This window comes from Papio anubis, chromosome 6 (genome assembly GCF_008728515.1).
Source record: "Papio anubis isolate 15944 chromosome 6, Panubis1.0, whole genome shotgun sequence".
Lineage (NCBI taxonomy): Eukaryota > Metazoa > Chordata > Mammalia > Primates > Cercopithecidae > Papio > Papio anubis.
This window is the reverse complement of record NC_044981.1, coordinates 120,527,623-120,543,560: the sequence shown is the minus strand read 5'-3', so window position 1 is coordinate 120,543,560 and position 15,938 is coordinate 120,527,623. Positions and strand designations below refer to the sequence as shown.

General features: G+C 35.5%; 1 protein-coding gene across 1 annotated transcript; it reads left to right on the top strand.

The window, feature by feature from the left end:
• The first annotated feature begins 5,642 nt into the window (after positions 1–5,642).
• GJE1 (gap junction protein epsilon 1) lies at positions 5,643–7,667 on the top strand. Its single transcript, XM_031667613.1, is given in 3 exon segments — positions 5,643–5,681; positions 6,317–6,511; positions 7,006–7,667. Coding segments are annotated over 3 exon segments (627 nt in total). The 3' UTR covers positions 7,399–7,667.
• The last annotated feature ends 8,271 nt before the right edge of the window (positions 7,668–15,938 follow it).

Sequence of the window (15,938 nt, the reverse complement as noted above, 5' to 3'; positions counted from 1 at the left end):
AATCAGGCTGTAGTGAACACTGCAGTGCAGATAGCTCTATGAGATAATAATTTCATTCCCTTCAGGTATATACCTAGAAGTAAGATTGCTGAATTATTAAGGTAGCTCTATTTTTAATTTTTTGAGGAATCTCCCTACTGTTTTCCTTAATTACTATATCAATTTACACTCCCACCAACAGTATGTACAAGTGCTCCCTTTTCTCCACATTCGACCAACACATCTTTTTTTTATAATAGCTATTCTAACAGGTGTGAAGTGATATCTTATTGTGATTTTGATTTGTGTTTCCCTGATAATAAGAGATGTTGAGCACTTTTTAATATACTTATTGACCATCTATGGTTCTTCTTTTGAGAAATGTCTATTTATTCTTCTGCCCATTTTTGAGTCAGGTTATTTGGGGGAATTTTTGTTTTTTTTTTCTGTTGAGTTGTATGAGTTCTTTCTATATTTTGGATATTAACCTTTATCAGATACACAGTTTGCAAATAATGTTCTCCCAATCTGTAGGTTGCTCATTCAACATTGGGTTTTGGGTGGGGGGGTGGTTATTTGGTTTTGGTTTTGAAGGTTTTTTACTCTTGTGTGTGTGTGGTTTTTGTTTTGTCTTGTTTTGTTTTTGCTGTGCAGGAGCTTTTTAATTCAAATAACTTATCTTTTTTTTTGTTTCTGTTGTCTGGCTTTTAGTGTCCTATCCAAAAATCCATGCTCAGACCAATGTAAAGAAGCTTTTGCTTTATGTTTTCTTCCAGTAGTTTTATGTTCTCAAGTCTTACACTTAAAACTTTAATTTATTTGGAGTTGATTTTTGTACAGGGGGTGAAATAAAGGTCCAGTTTCATTTTTCTGCATGTGGATATCCAGTTTTCCCAGCATGATTTGTTGAAGAAACTATCACTTCCCCAATGGACTTTCTTTACATTCTTGTTGAAGATAAGTTGACCTTCTGGTGGACTTATTTTGGGGCTCCCTTAAGTTCCATTTGTCTATGTGTCTGTTTTTATGCCAATACTATACTATTTTGATTATTGTAGTCCTTATAGTATATTTTGAAATCAGGAAGTATGATGCCTCCAGCTTTGTTTTTCTTGATCAATATCGCTTCGATTATTTGGGGTCTTTTGTAGTTTCATATAAATTTTAGGATTATGTTTTCTATTTCTGTATAGAATGCCATTGAGATTTTAATAGAGATTGCATTGACTCTGTAGATCACTTTGGATAGTGTGGACACTTTAATAATATTAATTTTTCCAATACATGCGTATGAATGTCTTTCCATTTATCTTTTTTCTTCATCAGTGTTTTATAATTTTCATTGTACAAGTCTTTCACCTCTTTGGATAAGTTAATTCGTAAGTATTTTTTTTCTTTTTACAGCTACTGTAAATAAGATTGTTTTATTAATTGCTTTTTCAGATAGCTCATTTTTTGTTTGTGTGCAGATATGTCACCGATTTTTGTGTGTTGATTTTGTGTCCTGCAACTTTACTGAACTCATTTGTTAGTTCTATCAGAATTTTTTTGGTTAAGTCTTTAGTGTTTCCTGCTTGTATAATTATGTTATCTGCAAACAGAGATAATTTTACTTCTTTTTTGTGATTTAAATGTTGATACGGTTTGTATTTGTGTTCGTGTCCAAATCTCGTTGAATTGTAATCCTCAGTGTTGGAAGTGGGGCCTGTGGGAGATGTTTGGCTCATGGGGGCAGATTTCCTCCTCAGTGCTACTCTTGTGATAGTGAGTGCTCGTGAGATCTGGTTGTTTAAGTGTGTAGCAGCTCCCCACTCTTTCTCTTTCTCTTCCTCCTATTCTGGCTATGCAAAGATGTGCCTGCTTCCCCTTCGCCTTCTGCCGTGATTTTAAGTTTTCTCTAGCCATGCTTCCTAAAAAATCTTTAGGGCTGAAAGAGCAGAGGTATATTTTGATGATTAAATTAACTAACAGCCATAAGCCTTTCTGGGGTTCAATCCCACTAGTCCTTGCTGACAAGTAGATGTCTTGGTATCCTGATAGACTCAGAAGGAAAATGCACTCAGTTTCCAAGTACAGAGACAGAGAGAGAGAGAGAAAAGACATTGAAAACAGACATGGAACTTGTATGTATTATTTATTCTTCCAAAAAACACTCTTACTCTGGCTAACACAAAGGTTCTTTACCCTCAAGGAAGTAGTGACTTTTCTTTGCTTAAGGAGTATTAATTTGTTAATATATTGTAGTCTGTATAACAAGGAGACCATAGTTGGTCCAGGCTCTCATTAACAACAGGATAAATGTTTTCCAAATCCTTTAATAATCCACATACAACAATCATTTGAGGTAAGTACAATTTTCATTGCCAGTTTGAGAAACTGAGATTCAAAGGTGTGAAATAATCTGCTTGAGACCTCAAATCTCTGATTCCAGAGCCCGTGATCTTAGGTACTGTGGGCTCCCTCCCACTCACATTGATGCCATTCATTTATATGGGGTCCTTTGTATTTCTCAACTACACCCCTGGTATATGTTGTACTTGGTTACTTCTCTGCTTGGCCTTTGTTCTTCATATTGAGATCTGATGAGGAGTGTAGATAAGGGTCAAGCTCTGCAGCACCATCCAGGTGCTATGTACCCCAATAATTTTCTGAGCTCTTCAGAGGAGAAAATAAGGTCAAAGTTTATTTCCCCCTCACTTACCCATGTTTCAGCAATCAATCAACATTACCTTGTAAAGAGACCTAGAAATGAGTTTGCAGGAAAAACTTGGAGAAAATATAGAGAGGTTGGGACTGGCTACATGTGAATGTTTTTTCTCATTTCTAGTCTCCCTAGCCAATAAAACTTTCTAATGTAAGAAACGGTCTTAGGGTAAAAGTCAAATCAATGGTGTGGCTACAATGTCCTTTGATTAGACTTTTTAAATATTTAAGGCATGACTAATGACTATCTCAATTAGACAAAAGATTTCTAACTATCTTAAGAGCACTTCAGAAAAGTCTAATCCAAAAACAGCCATAAATATATTTGTAGAGAGAGATATTTATTTAATTATATGACTCTTACTAAAACTAAGTATATGAAATCTATTACACAGAAAGCCAAAGAGTTATTAAGAGGTTTGTATCAGCAAAACAGCTATTACTTTGGCTTAAAAGGCCAGATATTGGTCAAATTATAAAAAAGACTTCTGGCCCCCAGCTTTTATCTAGCAAGAAGCAGTCTGAGCAAGTTATTTATTCAAGCATAATCATTTCTTTTTTTAAAGAAAAAGGGAAGATGCTTTCAGCGAAGAACACAGAGAATGGAACTACAGGCCACTGACAACAATGGACCAGGGAACCACTTCCATTAAGGAGAGTATAATATACTGCGGAACAGCTTTCAGGGTAATACAACCATGCCTCAATCATGGAATGTTCCCTGCCTCCAGAGTAGGGACAACAGGCAATATTTTCCCTTGCACGATTTCAGAATTGTTACGGACCAGTGACAGTTACATATCTCCTGTTCTTCTACTTTTGGAGTGGAAGTGTCTATTGTAGTCATCCTATTCCTGTATCACCATTGTACATTGATGTCATGTAGAATGTAACTTTTCCCTTTGTTTCTCCAGATTCTAGATCAAGAGTAGCCACATCCAGATATAATGCAAATCACAAAATCCTGGACTTCAATTTTAATTCTACAATTAGATGATAGTTTTGGCATCCTATAATGAAAGTGAAGACATGCAGGAGGGATGTTAATGTTTGTAATCAGTGGGCACATTGTGATAGAATATAAAGTTGGCCACAAATACTTTCTTTTCATACATTCACAACTCTGCAACATGACTTCACAGATCCATCAAGAGGTAGATGATGTTTCTCAAACCTGGGTTCATTTTGAAACTTTCTTTGCCTAATGTAACATTAGCAAACATGAAGCAAGCTGAGTGCTAAACAATGCTTGTGCATTGAGAATATTGAGAATCACCCTTTTTCTGCTTTTGGAACATGCGGCTATGGAACCTGCAGCCATTAGTATGCAAGAAACCCAGGTTGTCACTTGAATAAACACCCTTACCAATTGCCATACATTTGAGGCCAGTCTCACTAAGGATCACACTTTCCTAAAAAGATAAGCAACATCCCTCCTCAGCCTAATCTTTATGTGTGATATTTTGGCCCACATATGGTTTATTCCTTTGTCTTATTACCCAATTGGATCAGAACATGTAAGAGAAAGATTGGTATTAATTATTTGGCCCCTTGTAGATCTCAGCAATGACAATGATGCTACACTCCCTTCTTCTACACATGCAATTAAGGTTCAAGACAATTTTATATACCCCTGAAAGGAGACACTGATGATTTCTATATGTCTGACAATTGTATACAGTTGACTAAACAATAGCATTCACTACTGTACAATGGTAAAAGCCAAAGCACTATTCCTTCTTATGCAAATAGTTGTTAGGGCTTTTAGATGTCCCTTCTTGGGAATCAACACAAAGTAAACCTGAAATTCTGATTCTGAGAAGATGGGAATATACACAAATATCTTTTATCTAACCATTCTGAGGGATCATTAAGCTGTCCATTTTTATTTCTTCCTATCCAGCACAGCACTCCTATTCAACAAGAACACTGTCCCTTGTTTATTGGTTACAAATACATGTATCATGCAGTCACTTCTCCACTTGCTAGAAGAAAGCAATGACATTGTCTGAAGTTACAACCTCTGGCAGATCACAAGAAAATGAGAAAGGCAAGTAAAGAAAGCAAATATAATCAACAATTAGCTGTATGACATTATAGGTGGATGGAAGATAGTAAGCAGATATGTAAGTCAGAAGGTAATTACTGGTCTTGGTGCCTGCTGGTCCTCAACACCCACAACAATGTCTAATAGATGATGTATCTACTGAAGGACAAAAGAAAGGATGGGAAGGATTGTTCTCATATGTGCTAGCTCCTGGTCTTGCCTTAATTAGCAGTTCGCTATCTTTTTCCTTAGCCCAGAGATCTAATTATAGATTTTTCCATGTCTGTGGCAAGCATTCAACAACTAGACAAATATAGCAATACATCAATAATATTCAATAATGCAATAGTTATTATATCCTGTGTTACAATTTCTTAAGACTTCCCAGAAATTAGTTATACTCTATGGAAGTAAACAATAAAGAATCAGGAATATTTCCCATGTACTATCCTTTAGGACACACCTAAATAAAATAAAAAGGAAAATAAAAAGATTACTTCAACATTATCAGAGAAAACTCCAAGCTAAAGAGCCCACTAATTTAGATACAGTCCATTTTTAGGTAATTGTAGAAGCGTTGAGTGCTCAGAACCTTTGTGGGGCTGGTCTCTTGCTTTGCTGGCATTCCTGGCTGGCTATGCTGACAGTGTAAGTCAAGGGATTATTAGATTGGCCACATGCTCTCTGCTTTTGTTTCTTTGTTTTTGTTTTGTTTTTGGGACAGAGATAGGAAAGTTGAATGGGGCCCCAGAGATCTAAGAGAAAAGGAAGAGGGGAGAGAAATTTGTAGTGATGAGTGTTTTCTGCTGTAAGAGTCCTGAGAGAATAAAAGAGCTTGATTCTGGCAGAAGCAAACTGGCAATGTGGGTCAAGAATTAACCCACAGGAATGCCAGGATAACATCTCCTGAGACATGTCTCTAAATTACATCAAAAACTTCTATGAAGGATGTGTAAGTATTATCCAAACAAAAAAGCAATTGTATGAGTCTTTTCTGAGTATTTTAACCTGAATTGCATAAGTCTTGGTGAATAAATTCTCTACATCTATGGAGAATACTGTGTCAACCATATACTTCAAAATATTCTGAATTTAAAACTCTAAAGAGAAAAATTCAGGAAGTATCTTTAGATGTTGCTGTTTTAGTGTGGCTCACTCTCTCAATTTCATAATTAAGAAGTAGGGGAAAAAAGCTTTAATTACAATTAATAAACATTATTTAGTTGTTAAGGTAGTGTATGGACTGAGCTTACTACTGGATTTATTATCTAATTTTCAAAAAGAAGTATTAGATATTCTGATTTTACTGCAAATGGATTACGGTGGTGGGGATATTAATTGAGTTCAAAGCTGTTTAAATATTTCCAAAATTACACATGTCCCTATCAAATGTTGCTTTTCATATTTTAAGAGTGAGAAATCTCATAATGCAGGAATTATATTTGATTTGATGATCTCTAAGGGTCAATTTGGCTTCAAAACTTCTTGAATCTTACATTTTTTAAATGCGATATAAGGATGTTTTTTAAATGTCCTCCTTTAATGTTTGTGTTTAAAAGATTTTTTTTTCTCCTAAAACCATAACAGGTTAAACCTCCAACTGTGATTGGTCAATTCCACACCCTTTTCTTTTGATCAATCCGAATGTTCTTCCTCGGGGTGCTAGGCTTTGCAGTTTATGGGAATGAGGCCTTGCACTTCAGTTGCGATACAGACAAAAGAGAAATAAATCTCTTCTGTTACAATCAGTTCAGGCCAATCACTCCACAAGTAAGTTTTTCTGTGTGCACATAAACATTAACTCTACAACAAACTCATTTTCTCTTTAAATGTAAAATAATGTCATAATGTGAGAAATACCCTAACGGGTTTTTTTTTTTTTTTTTTAAGGATTATGTTACTTTTTCTTTAATTAGCTGTATATTTCAGATAAATTGAGTTTTGGGGAGTTTCTTCCAATTCTGGTATTTTGTTATCTACTAATGTTATCATTATTCTCCAGACCTATATTTGGAATATAGAAATTAACTGGCTAATAAAATAAACTACTTCATCATTATCAGTCATTAAGAGGCAGCTATAGTAATATATGACTATGTTTTCACAATAAATATGTTTGACATTACTACCTTCATTATATTAAGACATATATATGATATTTATGAAACTTGGAATTTTTAAGTTAGTCTCTGTTGAGAGTTAGTGGCGTTTTTAGTGTATTTTTAGTTACACATATTGATTAATTGATTTACTAAGATATTTCTGACATACTTTAGGTGTTCTGGGCATTACAACTAGTGATTGTCCTGGTTCCTGGAGCTATTTTTCATCTTTATGCTGCATGTAAAAGCATCAATCAAGAATGCATTCTTCAAAAGCCTATTTGCACTGTAATTTATATACTCTCTGTTTTATTAAGAATTAGTCTAGAGGCAGTAGCATTTTGGCTTCAGATTTACCTCTTTGGTTTCCAAGTAAAATCTCTTTACCTGTGTGATGCTAGATTTCTTGGGGAAAACATGATTGTAAGATGCATGGTTCCAGAACACTTTGAAAAAACCATTTTTCTCATTGCATTGTATACATTTACAGCAATTACAATGGTATTATGTGTTGCTGACATTTTTGAGATCATATTTAGAAGATTATACGTTCCATTCGGACAATGACCAAAGAATGGATTACCTATTGTCATGTTACAGTTCTTTATCATTTTTATTTAGTTTTATCATACTTAGTGAGTACCACAATTTCAAAACAAACTTACTTCAATGTGTCTGAAATTCACGTCTACTATAAAATATAATGCCTGGTTGTAAGATAAGGATTCTTGAAGAACTATTTCATTTTATTTTAATTTTGATCACTTTTATTAGAAAATATAAACAGAACTACTGTTAATTTATTTTTAAATGGTGCTTTTACAGAGTTCTCTCACATACATCTTAATTGATCAGTTTTTTGTGGCCAGAGAAACTTTTATTGTCTTTTTTTACGAAGTGGAAAATTGATGGTCAGGTAGGTTAATTTGGGTGGCCAAAGTCATAAACCAGATCTTCATATTTTCCTTTCTGTGGAACTATACAGTTTTAAATTTGAGGGTGTAATTATTTTGCATTCATGTAAAATATAGCTTATTTAAGCACAAAAGTTATAAATTAATTATTAAGGAGTAATTCTATAGTTTGACCATTACTTTGAAGAAATTGAACAATTACATTTTTAAAATTTTATTCAATCTTTTTCTTGAAAGTTTCAATATTAAAATGATATAGAAATATAGTTACCAAATAAATAAAAAATGCTATGGATAATACTGCACATGGGATCCTTGTTTCTTCTCAGGAAAAAAAAAACCTTTCTGTGCCCACAGATGTTCTGTAACTAACTTCTATATTTATCAAAAGGGAACACTGTGTTTATATTAAGTTAGACTTCCTCAATAGCTATGAAATTATTTCAGAGACAATTGTATATTGATTTAGTGCATTTCTTTTTATCTGCCTGCCTTACCAACAATCATTTGATTCATTCGATATTATTTAAAATCCTTATGTATTACTGCTTTATACTGGTAACTTAGTAGGGAAATGACTATACTCAGATACTAAGGTTTTCCATTTTTCCTTAAGCTTTATGCAGCCTATGTTTGACATCATGAATTTCTGTATCTAAGGTTTTCATCACTGAGGTTTTCTCTACATGAGAGCACAGGAGAAAATCCAACTTATCTTCATTCCACAAATAGCTACTGATATCTATTTGTTAACAAGTACTGCATTAAAAAATTCGTATAAAAAAGATCATCAAGATTTAATACCTTTATAAAATCATAATCTAGCACGTGAGCTGTAAAATCATACTATAGCAGTGGCATGCCAACAGGGTGGGGACTGGTAAAAATTGTCCACTCTACAAACAAAGGGTATGTATTGACTTTCTTTGTTTAGAATAACTAACTGTTGGTGTTAACAAACAGCAACCATGTTTAATATTTTATCCTTATTTTTAAATTCTCTATAGATAACATACCCCTTGATTGCCCGCATTCAAGGTGGAATGCTCCTGCCAATCTGCTGGCAAACATACACATTTTCATTATGGGTCCTATTTTTGCTGCATCTTTCCAAGGTTGGTAATTTTTTATTGAATGTCAGGCATTGTGTGTTTTATCCTGTTGGATGACGGTTATTTTTCTTCTCATAAATATTCTTCAACTTAGTTCTGGAGCACAGTTAAGTTACTTGGAAACAGATGATCCTTTCTGCTTCTTTTCAAGCTTTGTTATATATGACCAGCGTAGTACTTACGGAAAGGCCAGTTTTGCCCCAATACTAAGGAAGAACCTTTCTGAGTGCTCTATCAGATGCCTCTTTTGTGGTTTGGGAATACTATCCTTTCACTAGTCTCAAAAATCTTGAATTCTTCCCTCCTGCTGGTTGACTTGTGGTGGTGACACAAATTGCCATTGCTATAGGAAACAGGTTCTCTCTGTCCAAGGCAAGAAGGGAGATGGGGCAAAAGGACCTTATTCTGGTTTGCCTCTCAGGATTCTTTCCCAGGGAAGATCACTTTTCCAAAAAATCCCACAGAAGACTTCCCCTTAATATTATTGCCCAATCATAGATAAACACTTGGATTTATTCTCACTCTGATTCATCTTTTAGGGTAGGGCATGGTCAACATATATCTCTTTATTAAGAGATTTTTCCACTCTGACTTTGGGAACAGCAAATATTCTCAGTCTTGTATGAATCTTGAGTATTGTTCCTTTTGATCCTTTCAATTAGTTCTTTTCCTGGAAAGATATTTAAAGATGTTGCACTGATCAGGACTCACTGAAAAGCCTTTTGCAGATCTCTGAAGCTCTCTCATTTTCCAGCTCTCACCTTACTGTAGCATCCGTTAAAATCTAGCTTCCTCAGCCTTCCTGAGCTCTTGATCTCTTCAACGGACAAGGTGGAAGGATGGCATCTCCAAGCCACCAAAGAAACCTTGCTTGCCTCTACTTCTTTGAACTAAACACTACATATTGTTATGTTTAAAGACAGAGATAAGATGAGAGAGGTGGTTTAGACAGTCTTGGAAATTCACTACCGACCTACTATGATTTCATTTTATTAGTAATTATATCAGAATTGTTAGCACACAGCTATATAGTCCTGAATATATAAAAATTCATATTCCAATATGAAAACTAATTTTTCTGACTAAAATGCAAATATAGTAAAAATTAATAAGCACATCAAAACTAAACAATATCTAACCATTTGAAATGCTATTTAAAACCATTTCATAAAAAGCTCTTGGGTCAAATAAGATAACTTAAACTGAAGCTTTTCTGACTATTTATATGAACAAGAAGTGAGATGCTACATATTAAAACCTATGAGATATGAGCAAATTTGTATTGCACTGAAAATTGACAGCTGAAAATAAATCTATTATAAAAAAGGAAACAATAAATGTAATTCAAAAAGCAAACATAAGAACTTATTAAACAAAGATAAACAAAAATAATTTAATAAGGATATAGGTAAAAAGTAACATTTTAGAAAACAAAGTAAAATAAATCCCAGATCACTCTTGAAAATAACAATAAAATTGATAAAACTTGGCAAATCAAATCAAGTGTAGAAGTATACTATTATAAGATTCTTGTAATATAGGTAAAGTATGTTATCATTTGAAGTTTGCTGTGATAACTTAAAGTTGTGTATTATAAAATATAAAACAACCAGTTTAAAAAAGCAACACAATTTTGGTTTAACAAGCAAACGAACAAAATTAACTGGAATCATAAGACATTCAATTAATACAAAAGGTAGCAGGAAAGGAAAAAAGAGAACAAAAACAGATGAAACAAATAGAAACAATAACAAGGTAGTGGAACCAAACCCAAACATATCAATAGTTAACAATAAATACAAGAGATCTTGCCACTCCAAAAACATAAGAGATTGTCTAAATGTGTTTTTTAAAAGCCAGACCAAATTATTAACAAGAACCCCCACTTTAAACATTTTTAAATATTTAAAGGTTTAATATTTTAAAATCTTAAATATTTTATAGAAAATAAATGGGAAAAGATGTATCATGCAAACCGTAAGCATCAGAGAGCTCAATTGACTATATTAATATGAGAAAACTCATGTCAATTTTACAGCAAGGAATGATGACAGAGATTAAAGAGACATTTCATAATGTTTAAAGTATAATTTCATCATGAAGCATAATAGTTGTAATATGTATGCCACCAGTTAATAGAGATTCAGAATGCATGAAGCAAAACCTGGTAGATTGAAAAAAGAAATACATCCTATTATAGCTAAAGATTTCAACACTTCTCTCTCAGTAATAGCATCTAAACTGACAAAGTAAATAGAAAATCAGAAAGGATACAGAAGATTATAAATTATTAATACATAACTTGAACTAATTGATATTTATAGAATACTCCACCCAGCAACAACGGAACAGACATTCTTTTCAAGTGCGTGTGTAACATTCACCAAAAGAGATCGTTGTAACATTCACCAAAAGAGGTCCATAAGAAAGTCTCAAGGATTGAAATCATACAGACTATAGTCTCTGGTCACAATGGAATTAAACTAGAAATTAATAAAATTAAGATATCAGGGATACATCCAAATGTTTGAAAAATTAACAACATACTTTTATTAACCCATGGATCAAAGAAAAAAAATACCTGGGAAATTAAAAACTGCTTTAAACAAAATTGCGATTACAACTTATCAAAATAAGTGGAAAGCAGTTAAAACAGTGTTTGGCGGAATATTGGAAGTTCTAAATATTATGTTAGAAAAGACATTATATAGTAATTTTAACTGTTCATTTTCTGAAGTTGTTGGGTTTTTTGTTTGTTTGTTTGTTTGTTTGTTTGTTTTTGAGAAGGAGTCTCACTCTATCATCAGGGCTGGAGTGCAGTGGCGCGATCACGACTCACTGCAACTTCTGCCTCCTGGGTTCAAGCGATTCTCCTGCCTCAGCCTCCTGAATAGCTGGGATTACAGGCACCCGCCACTACACCCAGCTAATTTTTTATATTTTTAATAGAGATGGGTTTTCACCATGTTGGCCAGGCTGCTCTCGAACTCCTGATCATGCAATTCACCCGCCTCGGCCTTCCAAAGTGCTGAGATTACAGGCATGAGCCACCACGCCCAGCCTGAAGTTTTTAAAAGATACATTAAATACAAATTAAATAGAAGGATGCAAATAAAAATACGAATATAAAACACAGTGATATAAAACCCAAAGACAATAGAGAAAATCAATTAAACCAAAATCTCCTTCTTTGAAAAGATTAATAAAACTTATAAATTTCTGGTTTGATAATATGAGATAATAAGGGAGAAAATGAAAATCATAAGATAAATCAGAAAAGGGAAATTATAGTAAAACCTTGAAACAATTATAAGGAAACATCCAGAACAATGTTAGGTCAGTAAGTTTTTGATACTTAGATGAAAAAATTTCTAAATTCCAAACTACTAAAAATTGACAGACACAAACAAAAAATATAACTATCCATATATGGATTTTTAAAATTTTAAATCCAAAACCTTCCCATAAAGAAATGTCAGGCCCTGATGAATTCAGCGGTGAATTCCATTAAATCTTTAAGGAAGAAATAATACTCCAAAATCTTTTTTAAGAATTAGAAGAGAATATTTGCCATTTCATGTAAGGAGGCCAGCATAATGTTGATATTAAAAATTCTTAGCAAAAACATATTTACAAATAGAATTCAGCAATATATATAAAAATAATACATCATGTTAGGCGGGATTTATCCCTGAAATGAAAAGTTATATTATAAACACCCATTTATAATGAAACAAACCAAAAACCCTAAACCTCTCACTTTAAACGAGATCTACCTAAGCTTGATAAATAGCATCTAAAGAAACCTACAGGAATTAACAATTTCCCCTGTAGTCTCAAAACAGGCAAGGCTCTCTACTTTTCCCACTTGTGTTTAACGTTGAACTAAAATTCAATAAGACAAAAACAAAATAAACATATACATACTAAATATATATTTATTCAATAAGTACAATAACACAAACAATATATAAATTGCAAAATAATAAATATCTTTACTCACAGACGTGATCACATACATAGAAAATTCTAAAGAATGTTCCAAAAAATTAAATTTATAAGCCAAGCACTGTGGTTCATGCCTGTAATCCCAGAACTTTTGGAGGTGGAGCCAGGAGGATCGCTTGAGTCTAGGAGTTTGAGATTAGCCTGGACAATACAGCAAGACCCCCCCCTGCAAAAAATAAGGAAATTAGCTAGGCATGGTGGTGCCTGCCTGTAGTCCCAGCTACTCCAGAGGCTGAGGTGAGAGGATGATTTGAGCCCAAGAGATTGGGGCAGCAGTGAGCTATGATTGTGCCACTGCCCGCTAGCCTGGCTGGCGGAGCAAGACTCTGTCTCTTAAATAAATAAATAAATAAACTTATGAAGAATAATTTTTCTGTAGAGTAATAAAAAATAAAATTTAAATGTAAAAAAAAATCATTTACAATAGAATCAAAAATATGAAGTGCATAGCGATAAATTTTTCAAAATATGTGCTAGACCTGCACAATGAAAACTACATAACAGTGATGAAAATAATTAAAGATTTTTTATTTTAATTTTTATTTAATTTTTATTTTTTATTTTTTGAGATGGAGTCTCGTTCTGTCGCCCAGGCTGGAGTGCAGTGGCACAATCTTGGCTCACTGCCACCTCCGCCTCCCAGCTTCAAACGATTCTCCTGCTGCAGCCTCCCAAGTAGCTGGGATTACAGGCATGTGCCACCACACCCTGCTAATTTTATGTTTTTAGTAGAGACGGAGTTTCACCATGTTGGCCAGGCTGATCACAAACTCCTGACCTCAGGTGATCCACCCACCTCGGCTTCCCAAAGTGCTGAAATTACAGGCATGAGCCACTGTACCATTTTAAGTGGAAAAATTAACCATGTCACATCCATGGCTTGGAAGTCTTACTTATTTGTAACTTTGGTCATTATAAACCGATCTGTAAATTCAATATAATTCCAGTCAAAATCCTAGGAAACTTATATAAAAATTGACGTGATGTTTCTAAAATTTATATGTAAATACAGGAGATCTAGAATAGCCAACACAATTTTGAAAAATCAAAGGAAAACAAAAATAAAAACAAAAACAGACAGAGGGCTTACATTACATACTCTGAAGACTTCTTTAAAGGTACAATGGATCGCACCACTGCAGTCCAGTCTGGGTGACACAGCAAGACTCCTTCTCAAAAAAAAAAAGACAGGGGCGAAGTAAGATGGCCGAATAGGAACAGCTCCAGTCTCCAACTCCCAGCGTGAGTGACACAGAAGATCGGTGATTTCTGCATTTTCAACTGAGGTACTGGGTTCATCTCACTAGGGAGTGCTGGACAATCGGTGCTGGTCAGCTGCTGCAGCCCGACCAGCGAGAGCTGAAGCAGGGCGAGGCATCGCCTCACCTGGGAAGCTCAAGGAGGAAGGGAATCCCTTTTCCTAGCCAGGGGAACTGAGACACACAACACTTGGAAAATCAGGTAACTCCCACCCCAATACTGCACTTAAAGCAAACAGGCACACCAGGAGATTATATCCCACACCTGGCCGGGAGGGTCCCACGCCCACAGAGCCTCCCTCATTACTAGCACAGCAGTCTGCGATCTAACCGCAAGGCAGCAGCCAGGCTGGGGGAGGGGTGCCCACCATTGCTGAGGCTTAAGTAGGTAAACAAAGCCGCTGGGAAGCTCAAACTGGGTGGAGCTCACAGCAGCTCAAGGAAACCTGCCTGTCTCTGTAGACTCCACCTCTGGGGACAGGGCACAGCTAAACAACAACAAAAGCAGTAGAAACCTCTGCAGACGCAAACGACTCTGTCTGACAGCTTTGAAGAGAGCAGTGGATCTCCCAACACGGAGGTTGAGATCTGAGAAGGGACAAACTGCCTGCTCAAGTGGGTCCCTGACCCCTGAGTAGCCTAACTGGGAGACATTCCCCACTAGGGGCAGTCTGACACCCCACACCTCACAGGGTGGAGTACACCCCTGAGAGGATGCTTCCAAAGCAAGAATCAGAGAGGTACACTCACTGTTCAGCAATATTCTATCTTCTGCAGCCTCTGCTGCTGATACCCAGGCAAACAGGGTCTGGAGTGGACCTCAAGCAATCTCCAACAGACCTACAGCTGAGGGCCCTGACTGTTAGAAGGAAAACTATCAAATAGGAAGGACACCTACACCAAAACCCCATCAGTACGTCACCATCACCAAAGACCAGAGGCAGATAAAACCACAAAGATGGGGAAAAAGCAGGGCAGAAAAGCTGGAAATTCAAAAATTAAGAGCACATCTCCCCCGGCAAAGGAGTGCAGCTCATCACCAGCAACAGATCAAAGCTGGACGGAGAATGACTTTGACGAGATAAGAGAAGAAGGCTTCAGTCCATCAAACTTCTCAGAGCTAAAGGAGGAATTACGTACCCAGCACAAAGAAACTAAAAATCTTGAAAAAAAAGTGGAAGAATTGACGGCTAGAGTAATTAATGCAGAGAAGGTCATAAACGAAATGAAAGAGATAAAAACCATGACACAAGAAATACGTGACAAATGCACAAGCTTCAGTAACCGACTCGATCAACTGGAAGAAGCAGTATCAGCGATTGAGGATCAAATGAATGAAATGAAGTGAGAAGAGAAACCAAAAGAAAAAAGAATAAAAAGAAATGAACAAAGCCTGCAAGAAGTATGGAATTATGTAAAAAGACCAAATCTACGTCTGATTGGGGTGCCTGAAAGTGAGGGGGAAAATGGAACCACGTTGGAAAACACTCTTCAGGATATCATCCAGGAGAACTTCCCCAACCTAGTAGGGCAGGCCAACATTCAAATTCAGGAAATACAGAGAACGCCACAAAGATACTCCTCGAGAAGAGCAACTCCAAGACACATAATTGCCAGATTCACCAAAGTAGAAAGGAAGGAAAAAATCTTAAGGGCAGCCAGAGAGAAAGGTCGGGTTACCCACAAAGGGAAGCCCATGGGACTAACAGCAGATCTCTCAGCAGAAACTCTACAAGCCAGAAGAGAGTGGGGGCCAATATTCAACATTCTTAAAGAAAAGAATTTTAAACCCAGAATTTCATATCCAGCCAAAC